At 46.8% G+C, this 14,527-nt stretch overlaps 1 protein-coding gene across 6 annotated transcripts in view; it reads right to left on the bottom strand.

The window, feature by feature from the left end:
* The window catches only part of PDE8A (phosphodiesterase 8A), a 149,028-nt gene that overhangs the window by 40,369 nt on the left and 94,132 nt on the right, over positions 1-14,527 (bottom strand). For 4 of the 6 annotated variants that reach the window (XM_036844489.1, XM_036844495.1, XM_036844490.1 and 1 more), the window contains exons 7-11: positions 12,634-12,712; positions 10,852-10,989; positions 5,431-5,519; positions 3,751-3,802; positions 3,608-3,650 (exon numbers count right to left, since the gene is read on the bottom strand). In XM_036844489.1, coding sequence (XP_036700384.1) covers positions 3,608-3,650; positions 3,751-3,802; positions 5,431-5,519; positions 10,852-10,989; positions 12,634-12,712 — 401 coding nt within the window. The remainder of the gene's footprint in view (positions 1-3,607; positions 3,651-3,750; positions 3,803-5,430; positions 5,520-10,851; positions 10,990-12,633; positions 12,713-14,527) is intronic. The other 2 variants (XM_036844492.1, XM_036844493.1) reach the window with 1 other exon arrangement.

Here is a 14,527-nt window from a genome sequence, read left to right on the forward strand (position 1 = left end):
ACTGACTTGACTGACTTCCTCACCAGCTGTGAATGACACGAGGGCAGAAATAACCTTCCTCTCCCTTTCCTAGGTGCCTGGCACTGCCAGCACGTAATGGATGCTCAACAGACACACGTCTGCTTCTCCAACCACCTGCATATGCCTGTGCACAAATCAAAGTACCACTAATACAACCACTCTGAGTCCAGGGTTCCCTTGCTCAAAACCCTTCAGCACCTCAGAGGTAAAGAGGAACCTGCTGGCAGTCAAGGACAGGAACAGTCTGCCTGCAACAGCCTGCCTTTCACCTCTCGCTGTCCCGACCACGCGTGGCCTGTGCCGGCACAGCTGCTTCCCCGTCTGAGGAACAGCCTTGACATCTGCTCCCTCTGCCTCCGACCTATGACCCAGCGCCCCCTCCAAATGCTCACCCCTTCCAACTGCACCTCCTCTCAACCACACACAGGCCCCAGCGCCTCTCCTTCCTCTGAGCTTCGTGGACACAGTGTCCACAGAGCTGGCTGAGAAGACTGCGCCGTGAACTTCCTGTTGTTCCGTCGTTCAGAATTCTCCCTTTTTGCCACTCAACAAACATTTACTGGGCACCTACCACGTGTCAGGCTCTAAGCCAGGTGCTAGGGGTGTGAAGATGAATATGGTAGGGTCCATGCCCTCAAAGGGGGTAGTCCGGAGGGGAACAAACGCGGGTGAACTAAGAGTGACGGTCATGATGCTGGAGAGCAAAAGGAGCCCCAGGAGGAAGGGGCAGGTCTCCTCTGGGAGGGGGGCAGGGAGGAGATGAGCCATGTTTTGCAGCTGGAGGCCGGCAGAGGAGGAAGGCACTTCCTGGAGGAGGACGCTGCCTGCGCAGGCGGGGCAGAGCTGGCTGGAGGGAAGCAAGGAGCAACGTGTCCCAAGGCCAGGGCTGTGGCAGGAGTGGAGGGAGGCAAAGCAGGCTTGAACTTCTACTCAGCATTTAAGTGACTCCCCTATGGCAACACCCGACCTTCCTGCTCCCGACAGCCGTGTTCAGCCCGCTGCTCTTCCTCTGAGTCCCTGCAGAGCTCTGCAGCTGGTTCTTAAAGCGCCTCCACCTGCCGGGCTGGGGCTCCTGCAGGGAGGGCCGAGGGGCTCGCAGCAGGGTGACCTTGACCTCTCAACCAGCCCGCAGCCTGAAGGAGCCCAAGCACAGGCCTTCCTGCCTCGAGAGGGCTCCACACCCACGACTGACCCGAGACCTGAGGCAGCCGCGCGCCGCAGGAGGGAACGCTCAACAGGCCTCGGCTGCCGAGCTGGGCTCGGGCTCAGCACCGCCCGTGACTTCACGTGTCTGCGCTCAGCTTCCTGTTCCAGAAAATGCGATCCTTCCGCACTGCCCATCTTTTTAGGAGAGGAAGGTTAGCAGGGTTTCCTTGGCCTGCTGGGCAAATCCAGGAGACCCTGGAGAAGCCGTGAGGAGCAAGAACCATCCTGCAGCCCCGCGAACGGGCAGCCTCCATCCCAACACCAACGCCGTGGTCCCCCGGGAGGAGCTCCGTTTCGGGTGCAAGGAAGCTAAGAACTAGGTTTCTTGCATGACTTGCCCCTAAGTCACTCTGCTGGGAACAGACTTTCAGAGAACTATCTCGGACACTCTCAACTGTCCAAGCCTTTGAGGAGGGCCTGCTCTGCACCGGGACGCCCCCTACCCCCGCCTCGGGGTCTCACGGACTCCACACTGCCAAGCCTCCAGCCGCTGCCCAACCGCAGGCTCCCTGCGGCCTCGCACATGGTGGGGGGGGGGGGAGCTCCCTCCTCCTGCGCCCGAGAAAGCTCACTTTCTCCAGGCCCAGAGTAACACTCCTTTCAGGTCTGCCCAGCCCCCGCCCTGGCAGCACACGAGAACACCTGTAAAATACGCTGAAGCCCTGCTCCGCACCACCCAACCCGGAACCTGGCACGTTGCTGCCAAGGCCCTTCCGGAACCCCTCCTCCTCCCCTGTGCTACCCATCCCCCTACTAAGAAGCACAGAAAGCAGGCTTTGCCAAGCAGAGACAGTCACTTGGCCTGGCACGTGGTGCCCGTGCACTGTTTTGGATGAATTATGCCCTGGCCTGTTTTCTCTCCTCTACACGATGGCAATGCTGGTATTCTCGTCTCTGGTCCCTCCTTCCATGTAATCTGTTACATACCGGCTCTAAAAGCTTCTTAGAGCTCAGGTGTCATTATACTATTCCCTTGCTCAAAAATCCTCAAACTCCCACTGCCTACCGATGAAAATCCTAATTTCCCACCTAGCATCTAAGGATCCTTCACGATCCCAACTCCTTTCCACACTGACCTTTTTTATACCAGTCAGAATTTTAACCCTGCTCTTGCTCTTTCTAGAACACACTCTGTACTTTCCCTGTTCAGTAACTGTATTTCTGGAATGCTTTTCCTCCCACACCCATCTTCTTACTCAAATCCACCTCTCCCTGTCTGGAACTTCCCCCTCTTCCTCTGCCTTTCTCACCCACTAATGATCACTTCTTATCACTTGCTATGTGTCCCTTGGTGTCAATATGTCTCTCTTTTCAGGTTAAAGCCTGATTACTCTTGGGGCGCCCACAAGAACTGTTCCAGCATGTGCCTCAGAGCTTCTGGAGTTGGCCATCTGGATTTGAGTGCCAACTCTACCACTTCCTAGATGGATATCCCTGGGCAAATTATGTAGCCTTTCAGTTTCCTTATCTGTAAAAAGGGAACTTCATCTATTAAGCGTCTACCCCTCTGGGTTATTGCAAGGCTTCAACTAAGTACACCGTAAGTTAAGCACTCAGCGCAGTGCCTTGTACACAATAAACACTCAGAAAAACATGTGGGAAACATTCCTAGAATGAATGAGTGAACTGTTCCGGTACTGCTGAAAGCACATCATCAACAGCTGAAGGGATGGAAGACAAAGTCTTCTCCTTGGAGGCTCTTACAGACTAGCTGGGCAACCAGAGCACTGCCTGGGCATGGCAGAGTGCTGTAAAGCATCCACACAGGCTGGATGGAGAGCCTCTGGCATGGAGCCGGAGAGGACCTGCACCATCACAGGTAAGGGCCAGAGTAGGAAAGAGGCTTGCTGAAGCCATGACATATGCTGGAAGGAAACAGGTGATTCCGGGCCAGGGAAAAACACTTGCAGTCACATAGACATGCGGTGAGCGGATGGTGTCCAAAGCACATCAAGTCCTCACGAGACAGATACGACGTGAGGCGGGTCTGATGGGGTCCACCTACCTCCCCGTAGGCTGGTGGTGAAAGCATCCCTGCTAAAGCACTGTAGTCTGATACCAACACAGTTGCCTCTTTGAGCACAGATCATGCCAACAAACCACACTCCACTCAACACATCTTCACATAAGTTCATGCATTGGAGGTGACCAGTTCTCTCCCCACAGGCTGAGACCCACCCCAGGACACCTGTCAGATCGCCCACCTGTGCTCGGGTCCTTTGACTCATAAACCAGCCTGGGAGTCAGGGAGAGAAATGCTGCCATGGTGCTAGGAAAATACAGTCCCACCTACGCAACAGACAAGCTCGTCAGAGGCAGGGCCTGTTTTTATTTTTTCAAAAGCTCAGTGAACCCTAAGAATGAATATGGGGCACCATACCTGTATGAGTGTCAGACTGAACACATTCAGCTATTTTCGTAGCCTAAAAATGAATTTTAGAAGCCATTAGTTCTGAGTGCCTGGTTATACAGTAAGGGAAATCTTGCTGGGTCCCTGGGGTCCCAAGGGCTCTCCTTACATACCTTATTGTTGCCATTGCACGCTCTGACAATGGACACATAGTGTCTAATTTTTCTGCAAGTAGAAAACAATGTATTATTTCTCTCCTGGCTCTCTATTCTGGTGGATATCTAGCTAATTTTTCATTATGAAAGGAGCATCTCTCTTTCACAATACATACAATGCTTGGAGGAGAGCAGTTCTATTGTGTGTGGCCAAGGCCACCAATAAACAAACAAGAGTCTACAAGCATTCTCTGGTGTCTCTGTAGAAGAGAAGTTGACTCTTCAGTAAAAACAACAAAATCCTTCTGAGTCATCACAACACACAATAAAAAATACCTAGGTTTTAAAAATGTACTACATGTGAACCAACCCAAAGCCTTTAATTCCTTAACATGTTTTCATTTTCACAACCCTTTATAATGATGCTCTTCTTCAAGTTTCAACAAACAGTCTGCTCACAGACATTCATGGAAACAGCCACAGGCCACACTGGGGCCGAATGTGCGAGTCTAGAATAAAGCAACCGGGGCTTATCTCAGAAGATGCTGACTCTCCTCACTTATTTTTTGTTCCTTCGATTTTTCAGCTTTTCCCCTTGATAATCCAATCCCTACAGTTATCTCCCCCAAATTTGGAAAGGCCATAAAAAGGCAAAGAATCAGAACAGAGAGCCCACACAGAGCCGTCTCCCTGAGGCAATCGCCAGCTGGCAGCAGAGCCTGGTGACCAAGCACGTGAGCCACGCGGTCAACACAGAGGCCTGCAGCCCGGCTCCGCTGAGCGCTGGCGGCTGGTGGCCGGACTCTGGGCCAAGCCTCACCTCTCTAAGTCTCAGGTTCCTCATCTGTCAAACAGAGATGGTCACAGTGCCGACATCACGGGGCTGTGGCCAGGATGAAATGAAGTGACATCTACCAGGCACTGAGAGCCTGCCCAGGGAGGGAAGGGCTCACGGACAGCGGCAGTTGTTACAACCATCATCGCTACACCTCCTCCTGGTCTTTTTGTCCTTCTTTCATTTTCATGACTGAGAGCATACACTAGGTATGATTTTACATTTCGACTTTTGCATTTATCAAAAACATTTTCCCCTATAATTTAATTTTCTGTGATCATCATTTCTAATGGTTGCGTATTTTATCGTTGGGTATTCTACAATTCACATTCATAATTTTCCACTGTTCGTATTATTTAAGATAGATTCTGAGACAAACCATATGACATTTTTAGGCTCCTGATACACACTGCCTTCCAATCTGTGGTCACATCTGTTTCATATGTGTTTCCATAAATGAGAGTATTTAAAATACTTTTATCTAATTTGATAGTTCTGTGCAGAAATAACACATAGGCTATCAAATTAGATAAAAATCTTCTAAACATAGGGAGTCCACCAGTGAGTGTTCTTAGCACACAGCTCAGTAAAGTGGCATTCAGGTTTAAATACTTCAGTCTTTTATGTGCTCACACAGCGTAAGACGGTCGGAGTCTGGCGGCTCTGGGTCACCAGCTGGAGGGTCAGGCTGTGACCATGAGGAAGCCACCCTGGAAGGCCATTCTTTGATGGTACCTGACCTTGTTACAAGTCTTTCTTATAAATTTCTGCATGCAGTTCTCAACTTACTTAAGTATTCAAAGCAAATTTTGCAATAAGCCGAACATGGTATGTTGATTGAAGTACTTGTTTTTTCCACTTACCCTCCCTGTCCAATGACAGGTAGTATCTTCACATTTTGTTGTACATTATCTCCGTTTTTCTCTTTGGCAGAGCAAATTCCTTGCCATTCCTATAAATGGAATGTAGGCATCATTATACATTGTGTTCAAAACATAAACCCAAGAGCATTTTCCACCTCAGGTTTCCACTCCTTTACCATGGCCACTAAAGCTATTAGGATAATAAAATCATCCCAACCCCAAAGGCAATTTTGGGTAATCTGACAATTCTTTCTCAACCTCCCAAGTCCATCTCCTCCTAGACTGACAACAAAAGCCAGGTCACCACAGTCTAAATGGTCATATGTTTTCAGTGGCTTTCTGCTAGCAAGAGAGGCCCTGGGCCCACGAATGAGGAGCACCCTTTCGTGTCCAGGTTCCTCCTCTCACAACTCCTACCTGCCGCGGCGGAGGGGGGAAGTGTGGCCTCTGACCCTGCATTTGGGAGGGGGAGAGTCTCAGACTGGGGCAGAGAAGGGGCCACCCTCTGTGTTGTGTACCCTCTGCAGGTAGGGTGGGAATAATGAGGTAACAGCCAGGACTGGGCTCAGGCAGAATAACCAAGTGAGACCTTAAAAGCCAGAGCTGCCATTTCAGAATGGAACTGCGATGGGAGAGCAGGTATGCCCAGGCTATGACCACAGTGAGCAAACAGGGGCTACAGGTGGCTCCCCTACTCTGAGGGTGGTGGAGAGAAGCGTGGGACGGAGCTGGGTTTTGTGACCACCTAAAACGTTCTGAATTTCTCCAAGAGTCACCAAGGTCCTTAAGCTAGAAAAATCCCTAAAACCCACTGTAGGACCTTGAACTCCTAGGGTGTTTCATGCCCTTCCAGACCTTCCGGAGTCCCACAGGAGCTAAAGCTGACCCAGGTGGGAAGGGGAACACCATGGCAGCCTAGCTCAAGTCTCCTGTCCCTACTCTTACACAAAGTCAATTCTGAAATCTATGCTTGGGGCGTGGTGACCTGCATACAAACGCTAATGGTAAAATCTCATCTTCAGACTCCTCTGGGAAAGTGGATCCGAGAGAAACCAGGACACTGACAGAAGCAAAGGATGGTTACTGAGGCTTCCTGACGTCCTTCTGAAAACAACGGGCGCCAAGAAAGGACTAAATTAAAAAACAGCCCAAGAGCCCAGCTAGGTGCTTACTTGCCCTGGAGCAGAAGGCAGGTGCGGGCCTTCCTCACTACAGTTCTGAGGGGAGAGTGGCCTGTGCCCGAATTGGGCAAGGACTAGACAGGGATCCCTGGGCAGGAATCTGGAGCCTGTCCTCCACATCCACAGCCCCATGCAGCCACCAGAGAAGGCTTCAGCAGACAGGTCTAAGAGTTACTTCTGAAGCTCACTATCAAGAGAAATACGGGAAGCTGACTGAGGTGATATTTGTAAAACTCTGTGAACATACCAACCACCACTGAACTGTATACTTTAAATGGATGGAGTGTATGGCATGTGAATTATCTCTCAACAGAGCTGTTATATAAAAAGAGAGGGAAAATATGGGAGACCGACTCAGTCAATCAATCAGCACTTCAAAACACATATTCAGGATTTTCTCCTCCAATCCTTTCTGAACAGAGTGGGTGGCTGCCAGATCCCAAGTCAAGGTGTAAGAAGCCATGTCAGCCAGAGCTGGACAGTCCGGCTAATGGAGGACAACTTAGGCAATGACTTTGCTTAGATAACAGAGTTGCCTGTAAGTTTTCCAGTCAACAATGGAAACAAAAAATATTCACTTAACGCAGCGCATATTTCTTATCAAAAATACATCAAAAATCGAAGTTTCAGTTCCTGAAAATAGTAAAGTCCTACCTAGAATGCTGTTATGAAGATTAAATCTGGTAACACACATAAACTCTTGCCGTCCTGACACACGGCAAATGTCCAGTAAATGGCCTGTTTGGTTTCGCACAGGTGTCTGTCTCTCTCAGGCTGAGCTCCTCTCAGAACTACACTAAGGCGTGCACCTCCCTTCTACTCCGGGATAAGCTCAGCACCGAGCTGGACTTCGCTGACTACTGAGACAGTTCCTTCTTGGTGGGTGCCCACTGCCTTAAGAATTAAATCATCATCATCCAGCTGTCCTACCCCAGGGGCTAGCACTGTGCTGGCAGGTGGTAAACAGTCAAAGAACACTTGGGGCTTTTGTTTACTGAATGGAAAAGTGAGGCCAAAGTCCTATCACTGAATCCTGGCGCCCAGGATAAGGGACTTGAGCTCTACACAGAGGGAGTGACATGATCAAAGTGGTGATCTGGTGAGCAAATCTCCAGTAGCGTAGGGTGGACTGGCCAGAAGTGGAGGGTCCTGGGACAGGGAGGCCTAACTGCATTCAGCCACCGCAGTCTCAGGGTGTGGGAAGAGGGCCCCGAACACGGTCAGGCCCGGGCAGTGGACCCTCAAAGGCAGGGCTTTAACAGACATCAAGCCTTGGTGATGGATTTGATGGAGGGGACTAAAGGGTAGGGAGAAACCAAAACCATTCCAGGAATCAAAGTCCAGTCAACTGTGTGGACGGTCAACGAGCAGCAGACAGCAGAGGTGGAGAGGGATCGGGTTTTTTGTTAATGGGGGATGAGAGAAAATCACCGTTATACAAGGTGATACCAAAATGACAGCAGGATGTTGAAACAGACCTTGGAAAAGACACTGGGGCTAAAACTGGGAAGAGGGGAGACATCTATGCAGAGCAGGAAAGATGCTCAACAACAAAGGGAGCTTTCTGAGGAACCAGCAGGGGACAAAGAGCCCTGGTAAACCTGGGAGGAAAGAGATGGGGGAAAAGTGGGAGAAGAGGGGAGGCGGCGAGGGAGGAAAGCTCCTGGCTTCCCAGGAGCTGGGGAAGGTAAAAGGTGCGAAGAGCTAAAGGGCTCTGCGACTGTACATCATTATCAGAGGCAGCCAGCCGAGCAGCCAACATTCCTTCAGCACCTGCAAGACAGTTTCTGAGGGGAAAAACTGCAAAATTTCTAAAAGAGAAGAGCCAATATAAGGCTCAGGTATCTGAGAAGATAGGAGGCCAGGGGTTCTAGGGCCCTGACAGAGAAGACCTGGGGAAGAAGAAATAGGAGGAGAGAGCCAAGAGGATACATAAAGGGAGGAAGGAAGCAGGAGTGTGGGACTGAAAATCAAGGTGCCTAATAGTATCAGTTTTACCTGAAAGGGGAACCACTGGCTGAGAACAGCAGGCACAGGAGGTTTACAGAGAGTGGTGTTCGCAGTATTCTCTGTTTGAACATCATCAGAATTTCTCCTCTGCCCCCAAGAATATCCAACTGGTTGGACACCTAGAATCTGACATTCCAAAGCCCCTCCCGGTCATCTGACCACTTCCAAAGGCTCCATCTTGGTTCCCAGCACATGTCTGAACTCTCTCCACTGACCATGGTACCATTGTTTGCCAAGGGCTGGCTGATTCTCAACAAGCCCTTCTTCTCCCGAGGGAGACTTGATTAGAAAGGCCATATATCTTTCTCCTCAAAAAACTGCCCAGCTAAGTGGTCTGTCCTGCTGCAGTGTTGCCCGTGAACCAGCAGGGTACCAACAAAGGACAAACAGCAGCTTTTGCACTCTCTCCAAGAACTTGCAATCATGCAAAACAAATGCCCTGGTTCCTTTTCTTTTTTTTTTTAAACATCTTTATTGGAGTATAATTGCTTTACAATGGTGTGTTAGTTTCTGCTGTATAACAAAGTGAATCAGCTATACATATACATATATCCCCACCTGGTTTCTTTTTGAAATAAAGCAGTATAGAGGTTGACAATACGATAACCTTTCGTATTCTCTGCTCATAGCAAATACAGATTTTAGAGAACAGGTGTCCTGCTGTTGAGGCCCTTTACACCTGGTGCCCAACGGCATACCTCAGGAGGCAAGACGCTGCTCACAGGGATCTGGGTGAATCCCAGGGCCTACAGCTAATCCACTGGGTGCCCCCACCCCCATCTCAACTTGCTCTGCTCACTGCAAGGGCAGCTGCCAGATCAAGGAGCATGAGAGCCACCATCTCTGTTTCACACCCTGCTGAACCTCACAACAGAACTGCTGGCTGACCCAGTGGCAGCACTGGAACAAGCTGCCAGGACTGGGGAGGCCATGGTAAAGCCCCTCAAAGGCTGCGGGGGTCTGGAATGGCTGCTGCTCTGGAGCTGCCTTCCGAGGACGCCCCTCTCGGCCCAGGCAGGGAACACTGGTGGGCCTGAACACCTAAGGGTCTGTCTCTTCATTCATCTCAGCCTTCGTTTCTCTATCCAGAGGACCTGCCACTCTGTCTAGTAAGAAAATCATCATCCTCGACAGAAAAGCTGAAGGCAAAATAGGATTCAAGCAGTGCCCATTTTTGTGATTCCCGAGTGCATTACCGGGCCCCACCGCTGGCCTGTTCTTTCCCTGTTCTCACTGCAAAGCCATCTCGTGTGCTCAGAGCCGCAGGAAAGCAAAGGACACCAGCCCACTCACGGTGTCTTCGAGGTGCCCAAGCCAAGTGGGGGTATAAGCTTTGCATAGCCCTTCTGCCTCCTCTGGCAGACTGCCCTTGTGTGCTAAGGGATAGGCACGGGCCAAATGCCACAGGGAAAGGGCATCACTTCCACAGGGCCTCCAGATAGCCGGCAGGAGAGCAGGTCACCAATTTTTCAAATGTTCTGAATAATCAGATTCATAGTCCCAACTTCTAAAAGTTAAAAAGAACCCAGCAGAAAAGCCTAAGAATGACTATGGAAAGCAGTAGCCTTTTCCTTCTTATCATATTTTAAAACCTAGTAACAGTGAGGTGCTGTCAGAAGCCACAGTTCAGAGAGAGAAATAACCTTTCAGACTGAGCCTGCCTTGCTTTGCCTACCCCTTCAGCACCAGGGTGCTGTAACTTCTCACATCACAATGCAATGACTACTTTTATCTGTATGTTTTGCACCCTGGAATGAGTTCTCTAAGGGATTTTTGTTTTGCCCTTCTTTCTATACCAGAACCTAGCACACCTGGCATTCAAAAAATGCTGAATGAATGAACGAGGCTCAGAGAACTGATGGGCTCCGATGTGTTCTGAAAATGTGTTAACTCACTGGCAATCCTTTACCCGGACCATTTGCCAACAGCTACCACTTAGAAGATCAATTATTAGAAAGATCAACTTACTTACTTATTACAAAAATGACAACAATGATTTTAAGTGTCAAAGTTACTCTTATTGGCTGGTCAGGGTTTATATACTTTCTTGGCCTCAATTTCCTCATCTGCAAAATGGGCATAACAGAGATAACACTACCTACACTTCCCCAGGCTTCTGGGAAGAGTGAGACAGAGATCACCTGGCTCTAGCAGTGCTCAGTGAGCGCTAGGTCTCCTTCCTTCCCTCTTTGTTATGTGAGAGTAACAAGGGTAGTGACCTCTTACTTACCTTGCCTATCCTGATGCATGAATTTATAGTATCGAGCAAATCAGCCTTTTTTTCATTTACAGGCACTTCTGCTAAATCCTTCCCTATTAATTCACCTGACTCATAGCCCATTGTTGTTTCAAATGCTGGATTTGCATACTGGGGGGAGACAAAGGAAAAAACATCATGTGAATTAAAAGAAATTTTGGAAAGAGGACAATCAAAGATGTTCAACCTAAACCATCATATTTTTCCCCCAGAAAGCCCAGGAGCCTGGCGCTCACTACGACGGTTCTAAAGCCACAAGAGCACAACCCCAGAAAAACCTTGGAGTCTGGAGAAGCCTCTGCTCCAATGACACCGAGCTGGGCTTGCTGCCTTGTTCTCCTGAGGCTGCAGGGAGGGCAGCGGGCCCACTCCACTTAAACACCAGCAGAGGAAAGAAGCTGCATGGAGACAGACCCAGGGCTGCTACAAAAGGGCTGTTGAGATTATGATACAGTGGAAGAAAGCACCAGACTGGGAGCCTGAAAACCCAGGGTCTACTCCCACAAGTCACTTAACCCCTCCAAGTCTCAGTCTGCACATCTGTTCAATGGGAATGAAACACTTATTTCACCTCTCTCATATGATGCAAATGAATAATGAGTTTGGAAAGCAGGCTATGAACTAGGAAGTGTTTACAAATGCAAGGCTTTATGGTTAAATTTCAAATAGGACTGTAAGACTAGAAGAAAATGTATGGGAAAGCTGTGCATGTGCTAATAGGAACAAATAATGACGATGATAAAACAATAATCATACTGTTTAAGGTTTGTTTTCCTTGCTAGGCACTGTAGTAAGCACTTCACACACAGTAACTCATTTAATCCTCAGAACATCCTTACAAAAGGTAAGTCGTTGTTAGCGTTAATATTATTCCCATTTGTACAGATGAGACAGCAAATTCAGACAGATTAAGTCACCTGCCCAAAGATGCCCAGCTAGGAAGGGGCCGAGGCTGACTGGAAGCCAGGCCTGACTGATACCAAGCCTGTGCCCTCAACCACTGGCCAATGTCGCCTGTCAGGGCACCATCCTGAATGCTAACATCATCAACTCTTTACCAAGAAAGTCACTAGTTAGATTAAAGTGAAGAACTGGAGTGCTCAGAACTAAAATCAAAGTGGGGCTCATTCTCAGACAAAAGGAACATTCCTCGGGCACAACTCCCTCTTTTGCTGTTATATGAAAATACATGTTACCTGTTTGCTGTTATCTGAAAGCCATGGTATCTTCAGTCACTTATATGAAGCCACTTTTCTAATAATGGATAATTTGTGAAGTAATTGCTAGTTTATTTTTGAAATTTTGAGTAGCTTCTAGTAAATTTCTATAGGTGTAAACTATCTTCAAAAACAGTAAGAAAGGTGAGAGTGTGCAGCCCTTATGGGCAGAGCCTCTCCTTGCTGCAACAGTCTCTCTCTACCCAACTCCACCGCAGAAACAATCCTCTGGATAAAAGTCCCTCCTTGCTAAGTAAATAAACATGCAAAAAAGTGAGAAATAATAAATGCTAATGCCATATTTCTAAAGAATATTTTCTAGCACATTAAGCAATTATTGGAACCTTTTCTTACCTATAGGGGACTTATTTTAAATTATATATTTTATAGATTTTGTTCGGATAATCCTCTAAGGAAAAACTGGTCCCTTGAACTTCAAAGAGAGAAAAAAAAAAAACAACACCATACTGAAGGGGTTCAATCTTAAAAATGCAAACAAACCAGAAATTCAGAAGGACAAACTTCCAAAACAACAAACCTGTACAATGTGGTCTTCACTTGTAATTTCAATTGCTTCTTGACTTTTCTCTAATGCAGTGAACATTGAGTTACAAGCCCTTTATGGGTAGAAAAGAAAAAGGACTGCTTAATGTAAATATTATAAAATGTAATACAATCTTGGAATATTACATTAACTTATTTAAATGTGTTCTTTGATTATAAAGGTAACTAATGCTAACTCAAGAAAAAGTAGGGGGAAATATTAAAAAGCATAAGGAAGAAATAAACGCCTCCTGCAACCTCAGTACTCGGGATCATGACTATGCACAATTTGGTGCCTTTCCTTCATTCTAAGGACAAGTGGACCAGGTGGAACACACCCCAGGGTCAGATCACAGCCCTTTGCTGGCTGTGGGACATGACTCACTCCCTGGGTCTCTACCTTCTCACCATCTGAAGGGTCCTTGTGAGGACTCAATGAGAAAATGGGAGTCAAGAACCCCACACGAAGCCTGGTAGAAGGGAGGCAGCCCATCATCTGTAGCTATCACTTTCAACAAATTCTTTGCACAAAACTGGGATCATTGGGATCATGAGCTTTGTTCCCTGCTTCCATTTAGCCTTATATTGTGAGCATTCTCCCTTGCCCTCACTGTTTGAAAACATTTTTAAATTGCACAGGTAACAAAGGTTTATTTTTTAAAAATTAGAAAATAATAATAAATGAGATACTACATCATACCCACTAGAATATCTACAATCAAAAATAGAGATAAAAACAAGTGTTGGTGAGGAACCCTCATACACTGCTGGTGGGAGTGTAAAATGGTGCAGCTAGCTGCTTTGGAAAACAGTCTGGCAGTTCCTCAGGCTGTTAAACATAGAGTTACCATATGGCCCAGCAATTTTACTCCTAGGTAGATACCCTACAGAAATGAAAACATACATCCACACAAAAACTTACAGCCCACAGGTGGAAACAACCCTAAAGTCCATCCACTGATGAATGGATGAATAAAATGTGGTATATCCATACAATGGAATACTATGCAGATATAAAAAGAAATAAAGCCCTGATGCATGCCAAAATATGGATGAACCTTGAAAAACATTATGCTAATTTAAAAGGACCACATATTGTATGATTCTATTTATATGAAATGTCCAGAAGAGGCAAATCTATATACACAGAGAAATTAGATTAGTGGTTATCTAGGGCTGGGGGTAATGAAAATGTTCTAAAATTGTGGCAATGGTTGCACAACTCTGTGAATACATTGAAAGCCATTGAATTGTGTACTTTAAATAGGTGAATTGTATAGAATGTCAATTTTATCTTGATAAATCTGTTTAAAAATAAATGAGATTAAATCATCTGAAATCCCAACACCTACGCATATCAACTGGTGTTCTAGGCAATTTCTTGTGTAAATATACATGTAATACGTATACTTATAAAAACAGGATCATACTCTACAGTTTAATCATCTGCTTGTACCACTGAACCATATACATTAATATCTTTCCATATCAATAATTAGTTCCTTATCATCACTTTTAATAACTATATAATATTCTATTGTAAAATTATACCATAATTTAGTCAAACAAATTCCCCATGACTGGGGAATGCTTTCAGTTTTTTTCTTGTATATGCCTTAGAAGATGAAAAAGAGAAAGCAACTGTCTACTTGTTCATAAAGTGCAGAGATTACATTTATAAAACCAATAATTATAATGCTTTTACTGTATTCCTGGTATTACTAAACTGTTTAGCTAAATAAGACAAAGCAGCTTTAGCCAATAAAAATTAGCTCTTCTTTCTTGGCATATAAAAATCAAGTGAATTACCTCAATAAAGCTGTTATTTAAAAAACAAGAACCAAAAAACAATGAGAAGTAAGTTCCCACCTCTGATATAACAAGCTTGG

The sequence above is a fragment of the Balaenoptera musculus genome, chromosome 2, assembly GCF_009873245.2.
Source record: "Balaenoptera musculus isolate JJ_BM4_2016_0621 chromosome 2, mBalMus1.pri.v3, whole genome shotgun sequence".
In the NCBI taxonomy this organism is placed as follows: Eukaryota; Metazoa; Chordata; class Mammalia; order Artiodactyla; family Balaenopteridae; genus Balaenoptera; species Balaenoptera musculus.